This window comes from Leishmania martiniquensis, chromosome 35, assembly GCF_017916325.1.
Source record: "Leishmania martiniquensis isolate LSCM1 chromosome 35, whole genome shotgun sequence".
In the NCBI taxonomy this organism is placed as follows: Eukaryota; Euglenozoa; class Kinetoplastea; order Trypanosomatida; family Trypanosomatidae; genus Leishmania; species Leishmania martiniquensis.
This window is the reverse complement of record NC_090170.1, coordinates 740,001-757,196: the sequence shown is the minus strand read 5'-3', so window position 1 is coordinate 757,196 and position 17,196 is coordinate 740,001. Positions and strand designations below refer to the sequence as shown.

The following is a 17,196-nucleotide window of genomic DNA, read 5'->3' as shown; positions in this document are numbered from 1 at the left end:
TCCTCCTACCGCCCCGCCCTCTTCAGAGGCAAACACGCGCACACGCACACAGCTATGCACAGGGACTACTAAGGTAGGAGAAGGAGGAGGAGGGAGGGGGGCACGCAGACACCAGCAGTGCAGGATAGAAAAAAATGTACAGATGCCCCGCCATGCGCACAATACGGGTGCACACGTTCGCACTTTGTCAAACGCGTGCGCCCGCACACCTCTCACGAGAGCGCGCGGCGTTCGGTGCGCCGGGTGAGACGGCATCGGTGCTCATTGTCGCTCCCAGAGCCCTACGAGGTCCTCGTCACCAAAGGGAACGGCGCGCTGTCCATGACGGCGGCGCAGCTCCTCCTGATACTTGGCCTCCGCCTCGCGTCTCTCTCGCTTCTTGCGGTCTATGGCCGACTCACTCGACGGCGGTGGCGGCGCCGACGACGCAGCTGATGTGCGGTCGCCTGGCTGTTCACGCACCGCCTGCTGCGCTGCTTGCGCGTGGCGGTACGCATCGCCGATACCTTCACGGGCTGAGGCGGCGGAGGCGTACTCAGGGTTGAAGTTGTCAGCCCCAGCCTCGGCGTTGCCGCCGTAGTGGCCGTAGCCCTTCATCGGATCGAAGTCCGGATTGGTGCGGTTCATCACGCTCTCCTTCATCTTCTCCATCGCCCGCTGTGCGCGGATGTTTTCGAGCGACTTGCGCATCATGTTAAGGCTCTCCGCATCCTTGCCATCAATCGTTTCGTTGAAGAGGGAGCGCAGCTCGGAGCTGATGTTGTAGTCCCACACATCCTTCTTCTCAAACCCCTCCGGGTTTCCGTACACGCCAGTTGGGCCGTAGTCCTTCCGCTCACCTTGCATCACTGGCTTGCCGGTGGCGGTGGTGGTCGCGAAGGAGCCGATGTCGCCTGGGCGGTCGCCGTTCGTCTTAGCGGTGTTCATGTCGTAGCCCAGCGCGCTCTCCTGTGTCTCTTGGTTAAAAGCGCCGCTGCGGCCAAACACGGCGCTGTTCATGTAATCCTCCTCCGTCACCCACTTCTCCTCCATATGCCAGAGTGAAATCGGGACGGGTATGTGGCGGGCCGTGCGGCTCTCGTCCAGCTCCCAGTGCTTGTGCTCCCTCACTACGCCCCCCTCCGCGCGGCGGCGTTGCTCAAAGCGTGTCTCCTCCTGATCTTGACGGGCAATGGGGTTCCTCATCTGCTTTTCCACCTCGAGCAAGAACTCAAAGATGTCGGAGGAGTAGGTGCACATAGCTGTCCCCGCCAGCTCCTTACAGTCGCTCTCCTCGTGCACCGTCGCTGTCAGCATGCCGACGCACTTGCCGTTGCGCATCACGACGGAGCCGCACATGCCCATCTGAATGCGGCCACGATCTGGGCTGTCCTCGAGCGCCTTAGTATCTAGGAAAAAGTGCTCGCGCGTGACGGCGTGCACGCGAGCGCGGACACCGGTCGGAATCATGAGCGGCTCCGGCCCTTTCTCCTCATCAAATAGTGACTCATGCGCCGACATGCCGTACACCCAGACATAGTCTCCCACCTTCAGCGCTTCGATGATCTCTAACCGCGGACGCATAACGTATCCCTCATTCTGCATCCACATCATCTTCATCTCGCCACTGCGCTTCAGATTTTGCTCCGGATGCACAACGCACAGGTCCAGTCGCGGGTTCGAATGCACGAAGACATGTTGATTCGACGTGAAGTGCTTGTACACGGCGTTACCTTGCACCGAGACGAGGCGCACCTGTGTCATCGTGTCCGCCAGCGTGATATGCGAGACAAAGCGAGTTGGCCCCTGCGGCGGGTAGTAGTTCGGATAGTCCCAGGGTGTGATCACGTGCGCGCAGGTGATGATGTGCGTCCAGTGCCCACTGTACTGCGAAAAGTTCGGCCCGCTCGTCTGACCGAGCCAATCCACTTGGAAGCACGTCGCGTCCATCAGCCGCCGCCATCGGTCCGTCTCCTTGTGCCGCCACTTAAAGCGCGTTTGCACCGCCATGGAGTACGGCTGGAACCTCGCCCGCACGACAGAGCTGCACCACAGCATGGTCGCCTTGCTCGTCTTTCCTTTCCTGGTCCTCGCCACTGGGGCTGCCCGTTAACGACCAAAGCTTGAGTACGCACGCGGGTGTATGGGTGCATACGTACGTGTGTGTGTGCGCGCTGTTGTTGCCGTTCAGGTGCGCTTTCCCAGCTTAATCGACACCGAAACAAAGAGAGGTCGTCAGCGGAAGTGTAACAGAGGAGACGTTGCGGAAATGTCAGAAAGTGTCCGCGATGCCGAGTGTGTGCGTTGAAGGAGGCGAGGGGGGGATGCGAGCCACCTGTAGTCCGTTGACGCACGTTCGGAGATGGGCAGGCGGGGTTACAGTCGCGGCTGCCCACCCTGGACGGACGCGGGGAGAGAACAGAAGACAACCTGGACACGGCGCCCCCCTCCCCTCCCCCTTCCCTCTCTCCCTCCGCCCCACTCCCTGCGGATGCCACCGCGACGCTCCAGTCTCACAAAGACCACGTGCCGTGTAACTCTGCAGGGCACTGCTCATCTCCCTTTGAGAGAAGGCACGAGAAAAAGGAGGGGAAGAGGGGTGAAGAACACCAGCCGCGACGCCAACAAAACAATTACAAGGGGAAATTACAATGCGGGCACATCGAAATGGGAACTACTCAGGTGGGCTCCGGCCTTCGGTGCATAGCGTATTGTTGGTGGACGAGGCCTCGACGCCTCTACACCGGAGCAGGGGGTGGGGGGGCGTGAGAGAGAGAGACGAGAAGGCGAAGCGAGGAGGGAGGCAAACGACGCTCCTGCGAGCACATCGCGTTTCCTGAGCGCACACTTGCAGTGAGAGAGGAAGAGGGACGGGGCGCGCGAGAAGGGCAGGAGGACAATAGAGGCGACGAGTGGAGTGCCCCGCGAGGGAGGTGAAGAGGCGAAAAAAATAGTGGCGGGGGAAGCACCGGCCGACATTGCGGAGGACAAAAGCGTAACATAACGGCCGACCTGGCTCAAGAACGCCGCAGGAGCACCACCGCACGCGGGCAGAGACTCTTCACATCGCCGAAGCGCGTCTCCCCCTCGCGCCACACTAACGGTGCCGGCGGGAAGCCTGTCACGAAGCGCACTGTCGATGCGTCCGTCGCGTCCGCCAGCTCATCCAGCGTCAGGACGAAAAGCACCAGCTGATCCACAAGGTCGCTGCGCAGGAAGCGACGGTCATAATGATTCCCGGACGGGCAGCGCACACTGATCTGCACCATCTCGTCAGTGGTCACATCGATGGAGGGCTCATCATGCAGCTGACACTTTGCTGCCTGCTTCGCCAACTCCCGCTGCCGCTGGCGCTCCTCCTCAAGTGCGCGCTTCCGTGCCTCTTCGGCGGCCTGCCGCGCCTTCTCCTCCGCCTCAAGTCTCTCAGCAGCCGCGCGCTCCTCGGCGGCCTGTTGCGCTGCAGCCTCCCGCCCTAAAGCCGCACGACGCTCATCTTCCTCTTTTCGCAGCAGTTCCTCGAGGATGGCTCGATCTGCAGCCTCCATCGCGGAGGCCGCCTCAGCTTCCGCAATACGCGCGCGCTCGCGCTCCTCGCGCTCGGCAGCCAGGACGATACCCTCAGCTAAGTGAGCATCCCAATCGTCGGTGCACAAGCGCCACTCGCGGCGGAAGGTTTCGCGGCTGTGGTAACCTTGCAGACGCAGAACCACTGTGTTGCCGACCAATGCGGCTACAAACGGAAATGCATGAGCGCCAAGCTCCTCCGCCAACAGCGTCCCCTCCGTATCGGCCACGCTCACTCCAAAGAGAACACTGCTCTCGTGCAGCAGGGCGATGATCTCGTCTGCGGCCAACACCTCGCGCAGATATGCCTCTGTGTTCTCATGCCGCGGGCTGTGCAGGTACAGGACAAGGTAGCGGGAGTCATGCTGAGCGTGCCGCTTCGCCTCCTCCAGCGTACCCTGGAAGAAGGGAACCTTCAGCTTGTACCGTTTCTCCACCTCGTGCACAAGCATCACGGCTGGCAAAATTGAGGAAAGTGTCTGATCAGTAAAGGTGCTTTTCACAGCTCAGATCCTTCAAGAGCAGCGCAAGCCACCAGAGATGGAAGGAGGGGAGGGCGAATACGGTACCCGACGCAGCAGCACAGACACACATGCAAACGCACAAGGCCGCGCGGGTGACTAGGCTGAAGAGTATCCTGCTGAACAAGAAGGGGTAGAGCGGAGCGGCGCAACGGGGACAGCAAAAAAAAAAAGAGGAGAGCAACTGTGCTTGTACTGGTAGACGCCTGTTTGATGCCTGTGACTTGCGGGTAGCGGCCCCTCGTTGCTGAATAAAGGGAAGGAGAGGAGGGGCAATCGATGCAGTACCACAGACGCCCGAACGACTCGCTCCAAGTCTGGCGCTCAGCTGCTGAGACAATGCAACGCCGCAGACAAATGCGCGCGCGCACACGGCCACGCCTTTTGTATCTGTGTGGGGCAGCTATGTGTGAGAGTGTATTTGTGTTTAAGACACAGCGGAGGTCGTTGGTGGAATAAGAGCAGGGAAAAGCGCGCAAGGTGAATCCTGTATAAAGATGAATAGACCGTGTGTGTGGGAGGGGGGGTGAGTTTATTCCACCATTGTGTGAGGCGCGAGGAGCACCCCGCGCATCAGGAAAAAGGCCAGAGAGGAGGAAGATGAGGGAGACGAGAGGAAGAGCAGCACCTGAAAAGCGTCTTCACAGCGCGGAGGAATGGGAAAGAAAGATGCGGCAATAATCCACAGCAGCACCTGAGTGCGCACCCGCATGACCAGGCCGCACACAGTGGGCGCGGCACGGCCATGTATAGCCTCCCTTCGTGAAGAAAAAGAATGTGGGCCATCTGCCTCTTCTCCCTTACACGTTTAATGCTGCTCCGGAAAAGCAACACAAAGCGTGCGGTGTACGTACTCCATCGGAGAAGACCGCCACACGAGGTGAGAGTACATCCCGATCATTGTTCGAGAAAGTGGAGCAGGGCGCCGCTAAGGCGACGCTCGGAACGATTACCCTCAGATTAAGGCTTCAGAGGGTGCTGAGCCTAAGGCGAGGTTGAGCTGGGTGTGCACGGGCCCACCCGAATACACAGGAAGCGGACTGGAGACCTATATCTCGACCCCCTCATTCCACCCCCTCCCCTTTTCACCCAACTCTGTTGTGCAAGAAATATGTGTCCGCTAAAGTGGCACCGCCTCCCCCTCCTTCAAAGCGCAGTCATACCACTGCTCCGCCCCCACACACACACACACAAACACGCACAGGGGCTGGCCGAAAGAAAAAAGCAGTTCGGCAGACGGCCACGACGGAGAAAAGCGGATGGAGCGCTCGAGGGCTGCGGCGGCCCCAGAGGAAGGAGCGGAGAGGGGCGGAGACAGGAGAAAGAGGAGGAGGTAAGCCGCCGGTTGACTCTTTCCTGGGCGTCGCCGGGGAGGCTGCTGAGAGAACGCAGCCAGGACGATCCTCGACGGGGCGCCGAGCGAACTCCTCCAAGGGTGAGGCGCGCGGAGGGCCGCCCGCATCGATCGCAATGCCGTCTGGCGGGGTGCCGAACCCCCCTTGTGGGCTTTCATGCTACCGCGCTTGCCGCAGAGTTCGCAGCGTCGAGCGCGGTCACGGGGAAAGCGCTGCTACGGCGTTGTTCCCCACGTGTGCTGGGCTGCTTTCCGCTCTACCTACGCGCCTTCACCTCGCGAACCAACTAGCAATGGCGGGCGTTGTCAGTGCCCGATATCGCTAAGGTGGCCAGCCCGGTTCTGCTATGGCTCCTCTGTTGTTTCCTCTTCCCTGCGCCCGCCCCGAGAAGTCGGAGGGCCAACGACGTGCAACGCGCTCACAGAAAAGGACGCCGCCCAGTAAAAAAAATGAATAAACGATGCACCCCACCCCCATGGACATGTACGCCTTACGGGACGGGGGGCGAACGAGGCCAGACCCTGGCCAGCAGCTCTGTTAGGCGGATGCATGACACCCTCCGAGCGACGCGAAGATGTGGCGAAATTCGGCCCTCCTCAGATGCGGCGAATTGCTACAAAGCACACGCCACTGTCAGGAAAACCCGCTACACACATCGCGCTCCTACGATCACTTCATCATCTTCTCACCAATCACACGGCGATGCGTTTGCCTACGTGGACGGGCACCGATTGAGAAGGGCCGGCGCATTTCCTGCAGCTCTCCATTCGTTCGTCAATATCGTTGCCTTTGGTCCATGGGACTTCTGGGCTTTGTTGCCGACACTGTGCCGCCTCGATTGCCGCTCCTCCGTCTCTGCTGCAACGCAGCGCACGCACACGCATGCATTGTCCCTTCTCCCCATGTGTGCCTATCTGATGGCACACCTGGGAGGAGGAGGGGAGAGGAGGGGGAGGGGGGGGTAGAGTTGTAGCAACGGAAGGCGAGAAGAATTTGCTCGGGTTAGACCGAGCAGTATTTCCCCACGCTCATTGTAGCGCAGTGCTTACAAGTAACTGTTATGGCGCCCGCGCCGGCCACCACCTGCATCTTTCTTCCCCCCCCCCATTTTTTTTCGCTCGGGTAAGCACCCGTCCCGCACCAACTTTCCTTTTGGGGCCCTCCACCAACACCATGGCTGCCGCCTCGCAGTCTTCCATCATGCCTGCGAGCCATCGATATCGCCAGTGGAATCCTTCACGATCCACTCGATCGCCTCCTCTGGAGTGTCGACAAAGTGGATCGCATTCGCGTGCTGGGAGGAGAGCTGGAGCGATTCCGTGATGCCCTGGCAGCACTTTTCCCATGGGTCACGGAACGCGACGATCACAGGCATGGGGAGTTCGCGGGGGTGAACGATCTTCTGGACCCAAATAGTGACCATCTCCTGCAGTGTGCCTATCGTTCCAGGAAGGATGATGAAGTAGCGGGAGCTCGTGGTGAGCTGCTCGATGCGGTGCAGCAGCGATGTCGAGTCCAACAACTTGGTCAGGTACCTGTTCCCCTCGATCTGGCGGTCAGGGAACAGCTCCGACACTACGATGCCGACAACTTCGACTGAGGCAGCAGGAGAGCCCACCGCTGCCACGTCCTTCACCTCGCGCGCGCCTTTGCTGGTCGCCTCCATGGAGCCACCATAGCCACCTGTGATGACAGTCAAGCCGTTCTGGGCGGCAAGGCGACCCACACTCTCGGCTTGCTGCCACCGTGGCGTGCCAACCTCCGTGCGCGACCACCCAAAGATGGCGACGGCGCACTTCTCCGTCCGCTGATAATCCGGAATGGCAGAGGGCATGGCGCGGTCCCTTCGGAGAATTTGAGAAGAAGGCCGACGGGGGAGGGCGAAGGGAAGCCGACGACGTCCGTCTTCTTCAACGCCCTACACGCACTCGTCGCAGCGAGGAAAAGGAGGGCTGCCCAGGACGGGAGGGGGTCCACCGGTGAACGAGAGAAAATAAAGCCGCTGTGATCGCACTGCCGCTGACGGCGGAGAGACGGTAGAGAGGGCGGAGTGGAATGCTCCAAGAAAAAAAAAGGGGAACGCGCAAGACACGCGAGACAGAAGAACACGCGTGTAACACACAACGCAGAAGTGTGTAACAGGAGGGGGGGACGGAGCCGGAGGCGACGGGGGAGGAAGGGGAGAGGGAGGGAGCGACAATGCGGCCAGGCCGCGAAAAAAAAGAAAGCGATGGAAGAGGTTAGATGGGGGGTAAGACGTTTCTGTGTCTAAGGGCACGCGCACACGCATGCACAAAGATGTGTGCGTGGGAATACAGCGACGAAGGGGGAAGAGAAAAGAGGGGACGGCGTGAAGACAGATGTGAGGTAGAGGAGACGCAGAAGAAGAGAGGAAGACTGAGAAGAAATGGGAGGGGGCAAGCAGCGAGGAGTGCTGCAGAGAGCGCATACAGCTGGCCAGCATGCAGCGCTTGGTGTCGAGAGAAAAGACAGAGGCACTTCTTTCATACAGCGAAGCTCTTTCACAGTGCCGGACTAGCGTCGAGGGAGGCGTTTCTTCTCAGTTCAAGTGACTGGGGTTCAAAAGGCACCTGGAAGAGACCGTCGCAGGCGGCTACCAGAGAGACCTGTTTTTTCCTCTTCTGTGTGCGACGTTGAGTGTGAGGGTTGGCGTCATGGCAACAGTATGGGCACGCAGTCAAGCACGAAAGTACACTGGAAGAGGGAGAAAGGATAGAGCAGAAGAGGGCGCAGCTTTTGTTGTCGGCGCGACGAGCGCGCGTCAGCTCATGCTGCCCAGGAGCACCTTGACTGCACCCACGCACTCGCATAGCATCACATACCCCTCTCGCTCGCTACGTGGGCCCTCTCTGCTTTCCTCCGTCATGTGAAGAGCAACGGTGAGGGTGCTCACCGGCCGCTTAATTGAGCGAGGGTGAAGAAGGAAGGCGACGGTGACCGCCATTAGCACCGGCAAACGGTCACACGTGAACGGCTACACACAAACAACATCGTGGCAAGGCCTACTTCTGCTGCACTAATCCGCACACACACACACTCGCATGCATATGCCTTGTGCGCTCTTCGGCAGGCGCACCCCTCACGCCTTCAGAGCTCCCACGTCCAACGAGCTCATAATCTGCCTCGCAACCGCGTCCGGCGGGGTGTCGATGATTGGGCCAAAGGCGTCATGGCGCATTTCGGACTTTTTGTCCTCGATCCTTATCTCGTTCTTACCCGCCTCATCCTTCATGGCCCGCAGGAAGGTGTGGTAGTCGAAATGCCCCGGCCGTTTGTTGAAGGTCTCCACCCACGTCTCGTACAGCTGGGGGAAGGTGTAGTACTTGAGCAGCATCTGGGTAACAAAGATGCAGTCGAGACGCTTGAAGACCTCGTCCTTGATTTCGCAGCGAACCAGCACCAGCCGCTTAGAACGGGCCAGCTCAGTGAAGAACTGAATGGTCATGTGGATCTGCGCGTTGTCCTGCTTCCTCTGCCACTCCCCAAGAGGTGTGACGCCGACGAGGCCGTCCTTAAAGTTTGTCACGGCATTAAACAGCCCCTTGTCGCGAAACACCGGAACGACAAAGTACGGCGACGCTTTCAGCCGCGGCTCCAGAGCGTAGTACGCATCGGAAGAGATAGTCCGTCCCCAATACTGGAGGAACTGCGTGTGGTGATGGTTCCATATAGTCGCCACCTGATGTGGTGTGGACATCTCGAAGAGACTCAGCTTGCAGATCTCATCGAGCGACTTCCGGCCAGGCCGCTTGAAGTGGCCGAGGGGCACGCGAGAGGTGCACAGCATACCCTCGCTGCGTTACACTGTGTGCCGCGGTGTAGAAAGCGGAAAAGGTGGGAGGGAAGAAGGAAAGTCCGGGTGCCGTGCAGCACCGAGCTCCGGTGCAGGGGATACGAAGAGGGACAAGAGAGAGGCGGGCATGGCTGGAGTAGACGAGCGATGGAGAAGCGGCGATCGACCACCCAGGCATCATGCAGCGATCCACGATGCCTCCTACTCTCACCTGGAAAGGCGGCAGGGGGGGCAGAGGTGACGCACCAAGATGGGGATACATCCTGCGCACGCCCTACGCCCAGACTCAGAGTGTCCCATCGCTGAGCTCTACGCCTCCATCTCGCGGGGCGAGGGTTGTGACAATGTAATAAAAGCACTCACGGCCCCCTCTTGTTGCTGCGCTTCTTGCCTGGTCTCCAAATGAAAACACGGTGACGTTGGAGAAGGGATGCCCAAGCACGCGATAGGGAGGAGGAGCGGCTTTCCAGCTTCTGCAGAGCCCCATCTATAGACAACGGTCATGAGGCGCACCAAACGAAAAAAAAACAGAAACGAAGCCGAGGGAGGCGCGGGCGGATGCGTGAAGACGCCGTCGCTCGTGTCTGCCGGTGAGGTCTAACGTGAAAGAGCGATGAGAAGAAGCGAAGGAGAAGAATCGGAGCGCCAAACGGGGAGTGAGAGACGGGAAAAAAGGCGCAGCCGATACGCCCCTCTTCTCCCCCTACCCCTCGACCAACAGGCAGAGAGAGGGAGGTGCGGTCCAGCGGCAGTGCGAAGGCGCTCCTCTTGCACAGCAACACACGCCGCCACCCGACACCAAAAAAAGGGGGTAGTGGCGCCCTTTCCTCCCTCGCCGGTGCTGCTCAGCGATACACGGCTCGCCGAACAGCGGTGGCGCGGTCGGCGGGGCGCGCCTTTGGTGATTCATGCATCCTGCTACTCGCCGTTGCGGTGCGGTAAAGCCGCTCATGGTTCGAGCTCGAGCACCGTGAGGAGGTCACAGAGCCGCAGGGACTTGGATGACTGCTGCTATCAGCCCACAGACTAGGCCCTCGTCGCGGTAGCGAGTGTGCGGAGCACGCCCGCGATCGGTGCGGCGCGGTGGCACTGCTGCTCCTGCGGTGAAGCTTTTGCGCCTTCTCTGGTCGTCCGCCGGTGCGACCGAGCGGCGCAGGCGAGTCGCCATCCCCACCTCTGGCACTGCCACTAGCATCCCGCCAGCCGCTACGTGATCGGCGCCGCAGTGAAGCCGCAGCGATGGGGGCCACTGGATCTGACGGCGGCGGCGGCGTGTCGAAGCGCTTAGAGCGGCACCGATTTGCTGGAGGTGAGGATGGTGCACGCTGCGCTTGACTGCGCCGCAAGGCTGTGGGCGTAGGTTTCGGAGACGTCAGGGGCCGTCCTTGGCGTGTAGCTGATCCGCGAGACGCTGTGCTGCCGGTCGATCGCTGCCTGCCGTATGGCGGCCGTGAAGACGCTGCGGTACTGCCATTGCCTGAATTTCGAGACAGCGACCGCAGATAGGGGTTCTCACAGCGACGTTGGCCACTGGCGAGCCTGTGAACGCTGCCCCCGCCACCCGCGGTAGCGCTAGCGGGTTGCAGAAGACGATGCTGGCTGCGTGTTCGCTCTAGCGTGCGCCGCAGCGCTTGCTGGCTTTCCAGCGCTTCCTGCAGCTGTACGCGCAACTCCTTGTTCCTTGTCCTCAGCTTCTCCGTATCCGCAGCTAGCTGCACCTGGTGCTGGAAGTCCTCGCACAGCCGCTGCATCTCGTGCATCTTTTGCCGGCTCAGCTGCACAAGCGCCTCATTCTCCCGTCTGAGCTTCGCGTTCTCAGACTCCAGCCGGGCAAGACGTGCCCGGGTACGGAGCAGCTCGCTGCGCAATGCCTCAGCCTCTGACGCCGGCGCCGATGCAGCTGTGGAAAGGTTGGAGCTCACTGCAAAAGGCTCTAAAGGCGCCTCCGCATGGCCGGCCGGGGAAGCACCATCCGTGTCCTTGCGGGCGCGCCTGGCGCCGCCCGCTCCCTCGTTAGGCGCCCCCTCTGCAACACTAGCCAGCAGCGGAATGGGGAAGATGGCGCGGGTGAAGTCAACATCATAGTCTAGTGTCAAGAACCGCTGCGCCAGAACCTCGCTGGCAATGTCCTCGTCTAGTTCGATCACCGTATCACCGACAGCGGCGCGCACACGGCCGTTGCCCCTATCGACCACAACGCCATCCCCCGTCATCGATAAAGAGGTGAGGGTAGCTGAATCGATATCTAGCTCACCGGAGCGTCTCCGAGTCGACGGCCCTGCCTCGGTGCACCGCGCGCTGCGGGAAGGACGCTCTTGCCGCTGCACATCACGCTGAATACGCTCTTTCATTTCTGCCACCGTCTCTACGAAGAAGCGCACACATGAGGAGCGGCCGATGAGCGCGTCGTACAGCATCTGCGCAAAGTTCGCGAACGATTTTCGGACGCCAGCGGACGTTGTCAGTGCCAGAACATCCGCCTCCGTCAGCGAGGCGACCAGCCGCAGCGGGTGGAGCTCTGAGGAGGACGTGAGGGGTTCATCTTCTGCAGTAGCAGCAACCGCCTTCTCACGGCTCTTCTCTTCGGCGGCCGGCGCGCCACTTGTGATGGGTCGAAGTGGGTTCCCGGTGATGGTGAGGAGGAGGAGCTGCCGCTCCGCATCCCAGGCAAACCGTACGACGTACCGGCCACACGGAGAGTACACGGTGCACTCGGACATAATTTGAAACCTGGGTGGCGCCGTCACCAGCGTCGGAGAGCTCCCATAAAAAATGCAAAGAGGGCAGCCGAGCGCAATCGGGCAAAGCAGCAGGGTCAGCCTTCTCTCGCGAATAGATTAACCAGAGAAGGGCGGGAAAAGATGAGGGTGAAGCACGAAACGCCTGGCACGACCACAAGAGCACACGGAAGCTGTGATAAAGACGGAGAGCATACAAGAGTAGTTGGGGCAGTGACGGTTGAGCCCCCGAGTTTGTGTGCCAGCGTACGGCGCCGTCCTCCTCGTAGTGCAGTACCGGCGGTGTTGCTCGGCCACTTGCACTCAGCTCAAGATGGCTGATCCACAAACAGCCACTGCGCAGTTTGGCGCGTTGGAGATGGACGCCTTTACGCTCCTTCGTGCGTGTGCGTGTGTGTGTGTATTGCTGCTGTGGCAGAGTAGTCTCAGGCTGTATGGCTTGCCGCCGCTGCCCCTCGTGCCTGGCCACGCTGCGCGCGCTCCACAATAGCAGTCCGCGAGCGACTCTAGTCGGTACGGCAGAAGAAATCGAGAAGGGTCGAGCATGCGCCTCCGGAGCGAAGAAGCTGTAGATCCGCGGGCCTTTGCCGCAGAGAGGGAGACAGAGAATCTGCACCATAGCCTGCTTCGCTGGTCGTCGTTTCCGCTACTCTGGCACCCCCGTCCCTATGCGCTCACGTCAGCACTCGCCCTTCTTTGCTGCATTTTTGGTACACGACCACCGTCTCCGGCACCACCACATCCTTCACGATGCGCTCGAGCGACTCCGCCACAAAATTGTTCGAGTCGTTCTCCTTAATAAGCGGTGCCGCCGCTGGCTGCTGCCACCGCGTCAGGGCACCAACTGGAATCGCCACCATCGATCCCACGGGATGGGTGCGGCAGTCAAGAAGGTAGAGTCGAGCGGCCTGCCCCTGGGGGGAGGCGGCCGCCACAACGTGTCCTACCGCTGCGTCCCGCGCAATGTCGAGGAACGGAGGCGGGTAAAAGAGCGGGTGCCCGTAGTGGTGCCGCTCCTGCTCAAAGTACACCGCCCACGCTTCGGCGCGCAGCTGATGGTAAAGACGAAGCACCTCGAGCGCTACAGCCGGGTGGCAGGCAGCCATGTCGCAGATACTCGCCGCACTCGCGCTCGATGCGCAGTCGCGCGCGCCCCTCTCGGGTACCCCGGGGCAAGGGGTCGGCGTCGGTGAGGAAAAAGAGGGACAGCAGGATGATGCGGCACTGTTGTCCTCCAGGCTCTCCTCCTTCACCGGGGCCGCAGAAGGGCTCTTGACGGGCGGGCACAAGGGGGGCCTCAGTTTCTCCTTTCCACATGCGTCGTCGTCGGTTGCGTCACCTTTGTGCGTGCGGTCATGTAGTACACCAGCGGACACCAATGACTCTCGTACGCGTGCCCACTCTCGCTCGAAGGCGCGTTCGACTTTGCGCGAGAGGGCTGCATGGAATTGCGGGTTGCGCAGCACCTCCATCCCCATGGCACAGTCAGGGTGACAATAGTAGTTGTACATCTTGTCGATCCTTGCCGCAGCGGAGCGGAGCGCGTGCGATGGCAGCAGCAGACTCGCTTGCGAGGATTCTCGACCCAGCGGCGAGGAAAGTGGCAAGCCCGATGACGCGGCAACAGCTACGGCGGGCGTAGGCGAGCTTCCCGTACCCTCTCCATCGTGCGACGCCGGCGCTGCGCTCGGCATCCGTCGGCTCCTTTCGACGTCCAGAGCGTCATCGGGCAAACTGGCAGCACCACACGCACCAGTGGCGGCTGTTGACGTCGCGGCCACCTCGTTGCAAAGCCATTCATTCGAATAGGCGTCTCGGGCACAGGTGATATGCGTCTGAGATCCACAGGCGTCGCACGTGACGGTAGGGACGTCAGCAAGCTCCTGACCGCAGACGGAGCACAGACAATAGAAGCACCGTGGCGCGCTGCTCGCTGGGTTGTCGGAGTTTTCAGCATCCACGAAGCTCCCACCGCTTAGCACGGTGGGTGCTGCGGCCTTCAAAGGCGCTACCTCGTTCGTATTTGCAGTGCCCGGCACGCGACCCACTGCGCACCTGCACGGCATCGGTCTCACCCCCTATCCAGAGGCTTGTGCGGCCTTCCTCTCCCTTTCTTCCGCCTCTCGTTTCTCGCTCGCACCTCCGAGTCAGTGAGGCCTGCGCTCGCGGGGGTGGAAGTGGGGAGGAGAAGGGGCAAAGATGCAAGCGTGGGTGCGAGTATGGGTACGCACCCGCGATGGCGGTGCGCCATACAACGGTCGAACAGCCCACAAAAGGGAAAGAAACGGGTTTTTGGGAGCGGGTGCAACGGCGGTTGTTGGCGAGATAGTACTGGAGCTCAAGCCAAGCGCCAGAGCGCGGGACGAAAACATCCCCGAGAGCGCCCAATGGCCCATGAAGTCACCCGCGAGGGGTGAAGAGAGCCAAAGAGAAGAGGGAAGGGGACTGAAGAGCGGCGCTACGCCGCTCTTCACTCTTCATTCACGCCCTCCTCTTCGTCGCTTCCTCTCGCCGAGTTGGCCAGCACCCGCCTTAGCGTTGGTTGGTCACTCTTGTTTTTCCTCCCGCCATGTTCACAGTGCATGCGCATCAACGGAGGGGTGCAGGTGGATGTACATCTCACAGGAGGACGGTAGCGCTTCAGCTGACTTAGCAGCAGAGAACTCAAAGCAAGATTTCCCGGCCGGGCGCCATCACCCCTCTTCCTCCTCCATCTCCTCTGCACAACTGCCGTGTACAGAAAAGGGGCAGAGGAGAAGTAGCGACGCCGGAAGAGAAAACGGGGAATGCAGCACAGTCCACGTAGAGCAACAGGAAGTCGGCGGATGAGCTGCACTACACACACGCCATCTTCCGCAACTTCTCTAGTAACGACTGCAGCTGCCGCGACTGGCTCACGAGGAAGTCTCTTGCGGGGCTAAGGAGCGCAGATTCATAACGCGGCCGCTCCGCTGCCGCCGCAGCGCTTGTCGAGGTGGCCATACTGGCAGCCACCATGTGGCACCACAAAAGGAAGAGCACGAGCCAGACGTGTCGGCTCGCTTGCAGGCGAGACCGCCTCCCCTCGCTCACTGCGCATGGGTCATGAGCCTCAATCGGGTGCATCTCAGCCAAGATGCGTGACGGCGAATCAGATGACTCCGCAGCTTGTGAGGGTGGGAAGAGCAACGCGTGCACATATTTGATGTGGGAAGGGGGCACGGGCACCGAGGCGACGGCCGCGGTTGCCCTGTGATCATATAAGCACTTTGAGCCGCTTATATGCGCGAAGGGGGTATTGGTCAAATCCAAGCGGTTAAGCTCGTAGGCCTTCTGGACCACCGCTGCATAGACGCGCTGGAACACACTCTCACCCCCGTGCTCCCAAAACAACCAGATGGCCGGCACTCCTGAAGAGGCCGACTCGCGAAGCGCTGCATGGAATGCCTGGCCCTGGGCACCAGCCTCCCCCCTTCCCTGAAAGCAAGTTGCCCACTGTTGCACGGCCTCCAGCCACTCGCACTCCTCGCTCGATCGGCGCTGCTCGCGCGCGCGCACCTCTTCGGTGAGGTAGCGGATATAAGCCTTGTTGCCGGCACCGCTGGCGGTTCCCTCGCTCTCCCTCGCGCCGCGCGCGTCACCCGCTGGCTCGGGTGAAGAATGCGGTACATGTGGCATTCTATCTTGCTGCTGGCGATGGTGACCCCGGGCGCGGGCGTATACAGTCTGAAGAAGCGTGTAGTCCTCCGTTCGCAGCACACACAGCCGAGCAACAGCGTCCACAAGGTCAGCTGCTTGCGGGTCAAGCATCTCCTTGCGAGAACGACTCCACCAGCTGATCTAGTTGCATCCCTTGCGGGCGTGCAGCGCAAGGCCTCATGCAGTGCGTGGATGCTATGAAGTCAGCTTCGGAAGAGCTTTCCTGAACACGAAGAGAGGCGCCGGAGAGTCCGAGCAGCGGTACGGTGCCGAAACGATATTCTGAAGAAAGCGTATGACGGAGGCGCACATGGCACGCAAAGGTGGGTGAGGACCGCACGTACCAGGGAAGGGAAGGGAGGGGAGGCAGAGAATAGCGGAGATGGAAAAAGGTATGGATGAGGACGATGGGCATGCTTCGGTTTTCTTTTGTTCTCGTTGTTCGAGAGTACATCTGCAGTGGCACCGCGCGCCGCGGCGAAGACTCTCCGGATCCACCGCGCTAGCTGCCGCTGCGCCGCACCGAAAAAAAAGAGGAGGAGAGGCATTCGCCACCACCCGTGCGGCACGGCGGGCGGGATCGCCTGGCTTGGTTGACGTCCTCGCATACCGCGCTCCGAGGTGCCCATTCCGATCCACCACGCACCTGCTACCCCGGTGGGCGGCGCAGATGCGTCGCACGATCGCACGTGCAGCTGGGCACGAGGCGTGCACCTGCATGTACGAACGCGTGCACACACGCGGCGTCGACACCGCGTGTGTCGTGTGCACGGCACTTCTTTCTGTTGTTGTCAGTTTGTTTACCTTATGGAAACCAAAAGCAAAGGGAAAGTAAAGTGTTTTGGGAAGACGTCACGCCCGCTTAGTGGTGCTTCTTGGTCGCATGGCGAAGCGCCTCCTCCATCTTCGCGCGCTTCTTCTTGGCCGCCGTGAAGTCGCCGAGGCGCTTCTTGCAGTACTTCAAGGCACGCTTCTCCTTGCCGACGCGCAGAAACTCCTGCACGCGCTTCTCCAGAGGGGAGAAGCCAACAAGGTCCGCAATGATGGCCTTCACCGCGCGCAGACGCTTATGTGGCACGGCAAAGCGATCATTCGGCGACGGCTGCCGTGGGCGGCGGGTCGTCACGTGGCCCTTGTTGAAGCCGGCAATGATGCCGGTGCGGGGGGTTGGTGCAGACATTTCGCTCCTCTTTTTTTTTCAGATATGTTGTTTTCGATGGAAGTGTGCGTCAGGGCCGGGCCAGTCGAGCGCAGAGTAGAGTGAGAGCGGCGGCAACAGGTGAAAGCAAAGCACGGCGATGCAGTGGTCAAGAGAGGAGGAAGTTCGAGGAGAGAGTGAAGGAGGAGGCATAGCGGTGGCACGGCACGAGAACACTGAAGCGCGTCCACGAGCGGCACCACGTGAGTGGTGCGCAGGGGAGCATGAGGAGAGAAGAGGGATAGACCAAAGGGGGCACCTCTTCTTCGCCCCTTTACAGTCGAATTCTTCGCGAAGAAAGGGAAGGGGACGTAATCCCGTGGACGCAACACGGGCAACGGCGGCGCAA

At 60.8% G+C, this 17,196-nt stretch overlaps 8 protein-coding genes across 8 annotated transcripts; all 8 read right to left on the bottom strand.

Moving 5' to 3' along the window:
* Positions 1-261: 261 nt before the first annotated feature.
* LSCM1_00952 (uncharacterized protein) lies at positions 262-2,037 on the bottom strand (the record flags this gene model as incomplete). Its single annotated transcript, XM_067318578.1, has 1 exon — positions 262-2,037. One exon carries the CDS (start codon positions 2,035-2,037, stop codon positions 262-264), a length of 1,776 nt encoding a protein of 591 aa, XP_067174683.1.
* Positions 2,038-2,996: 959 nt separating this feature from the next.
* LSCM1_00951 (uncharacterized protein) lies at positions 2,997-3,995 on the bottom strand (the record flags this gene model as incomplete). The annotated part of the gene is made up of 1 exon (XM_067318577.1): positions 2,997-3,995. One exon carries the CDS (start codon positions 3,993-3,995, stop codon positions 2,997-2,999), a length of 999 nt encoding a protein of 332 aa, XP_067174682.1.
* A 2,622-nt stretch (positions 3,996-6,617) lies between these two features.
* Positions 6,618-7,253, bottom strand: LSCM1_00950 (uncharacterized protein; the record flags this gene model as incomplete). The annotated part of the gene is made up of 1 exon (XM_067318576.1): positions 6,618-7,253. One exon carries the CDS (start codon positions 7,251-7,253, stop codon positions 6,618-6,620), a length of 636 nt encoding a protein of 211 aa, XP_067174681.1.
* A 1,266-nt stretch (positions 7,254-8,519) lies between these two features.
* On the bottom strand, positions 8,520-9,227 carry LSCM1_00949 (uncharacterized protein; the record flags this gene model as incomplete). Its single annotated transcript, XM_067318575.1, has 1 exon — positions 8,520-9,227. One exon carries the CDS (start codon positions 9,225-9,227, stop codon positions 8,520-8,522), a length of 708 nt encoding a protein of 235 aa, XP_067174680.1.
* Positions 9,228-10,078: 851 nt separating this feature from the next.
* On the bottom strand, positions 10,079-11,953 carry LSCM1_00948 (uncharacterized protein; the record flags this gene model as incomplete). The annotated part of the gene is made up of 1 exon (XM_067318574.1): positions 10,079-11,953. The coding sequence occupies one exon, from the start codon at positions 11,951-11,953 to the stop codon at positions 10,079-10,081; it is 1,875 nt and encodes a 624-aa protein (XP_067174679.1).
* Positions 11,954-12,645: 692 nt separating this feature from the next.
* On the bottom strand, positions 12,646-14,037 carry LSCM1_00947 (uncharacterized protein; the record flags this gene model as incomplete). The annotated part of the gene is made up of 1 exon (XM_067318573.1): positions 12,646-14,037. One exon carries the CDS (start codon positions 14,035-14,037, stop codon positions 12,646-12,648), a length of 1,392 nt encoding a protein of 463 aa, XP_067174678.1.
* A 769-nt stretch (positions 14,038-14,806) lies between these two features.
* Positions 14,807-15,760, bottom strand: LSCM1_00946 (uncharacterized protein; the record flags this gene model as incomplete). The annotated part of the gene is made up of 1 exon (XM_067318572.1): positions 14,807-15,760. The coding sequence occupies one exon, from the start codon at positions 15,758-15,760 to the stop codon at positions 14,807-14,809; it is 954 nt and encodes a 317-aa protein (XP_067174677.1).
* Positions 15,761-16,511: 751 nt separating this feature from the next.
* LSCM1_00945 (uncharacterized protein) lies at positions 16,512-16,829 on the bottom strand (the record flags this gene model as incomplete). The annotated part of the gene is made up of 1 exon (XM_067318571.1): positions 16,512-16,829. The coding sequence occupies one exon, from the start codon at positions 16,827-16,829 to the stop codon at positions 16,512-16,514; it is 318 nt and encodes a 105-aa protein (XP_067174676.1).
* Positions 16,830-17,196: the final 367 nt, after the last annotated feature.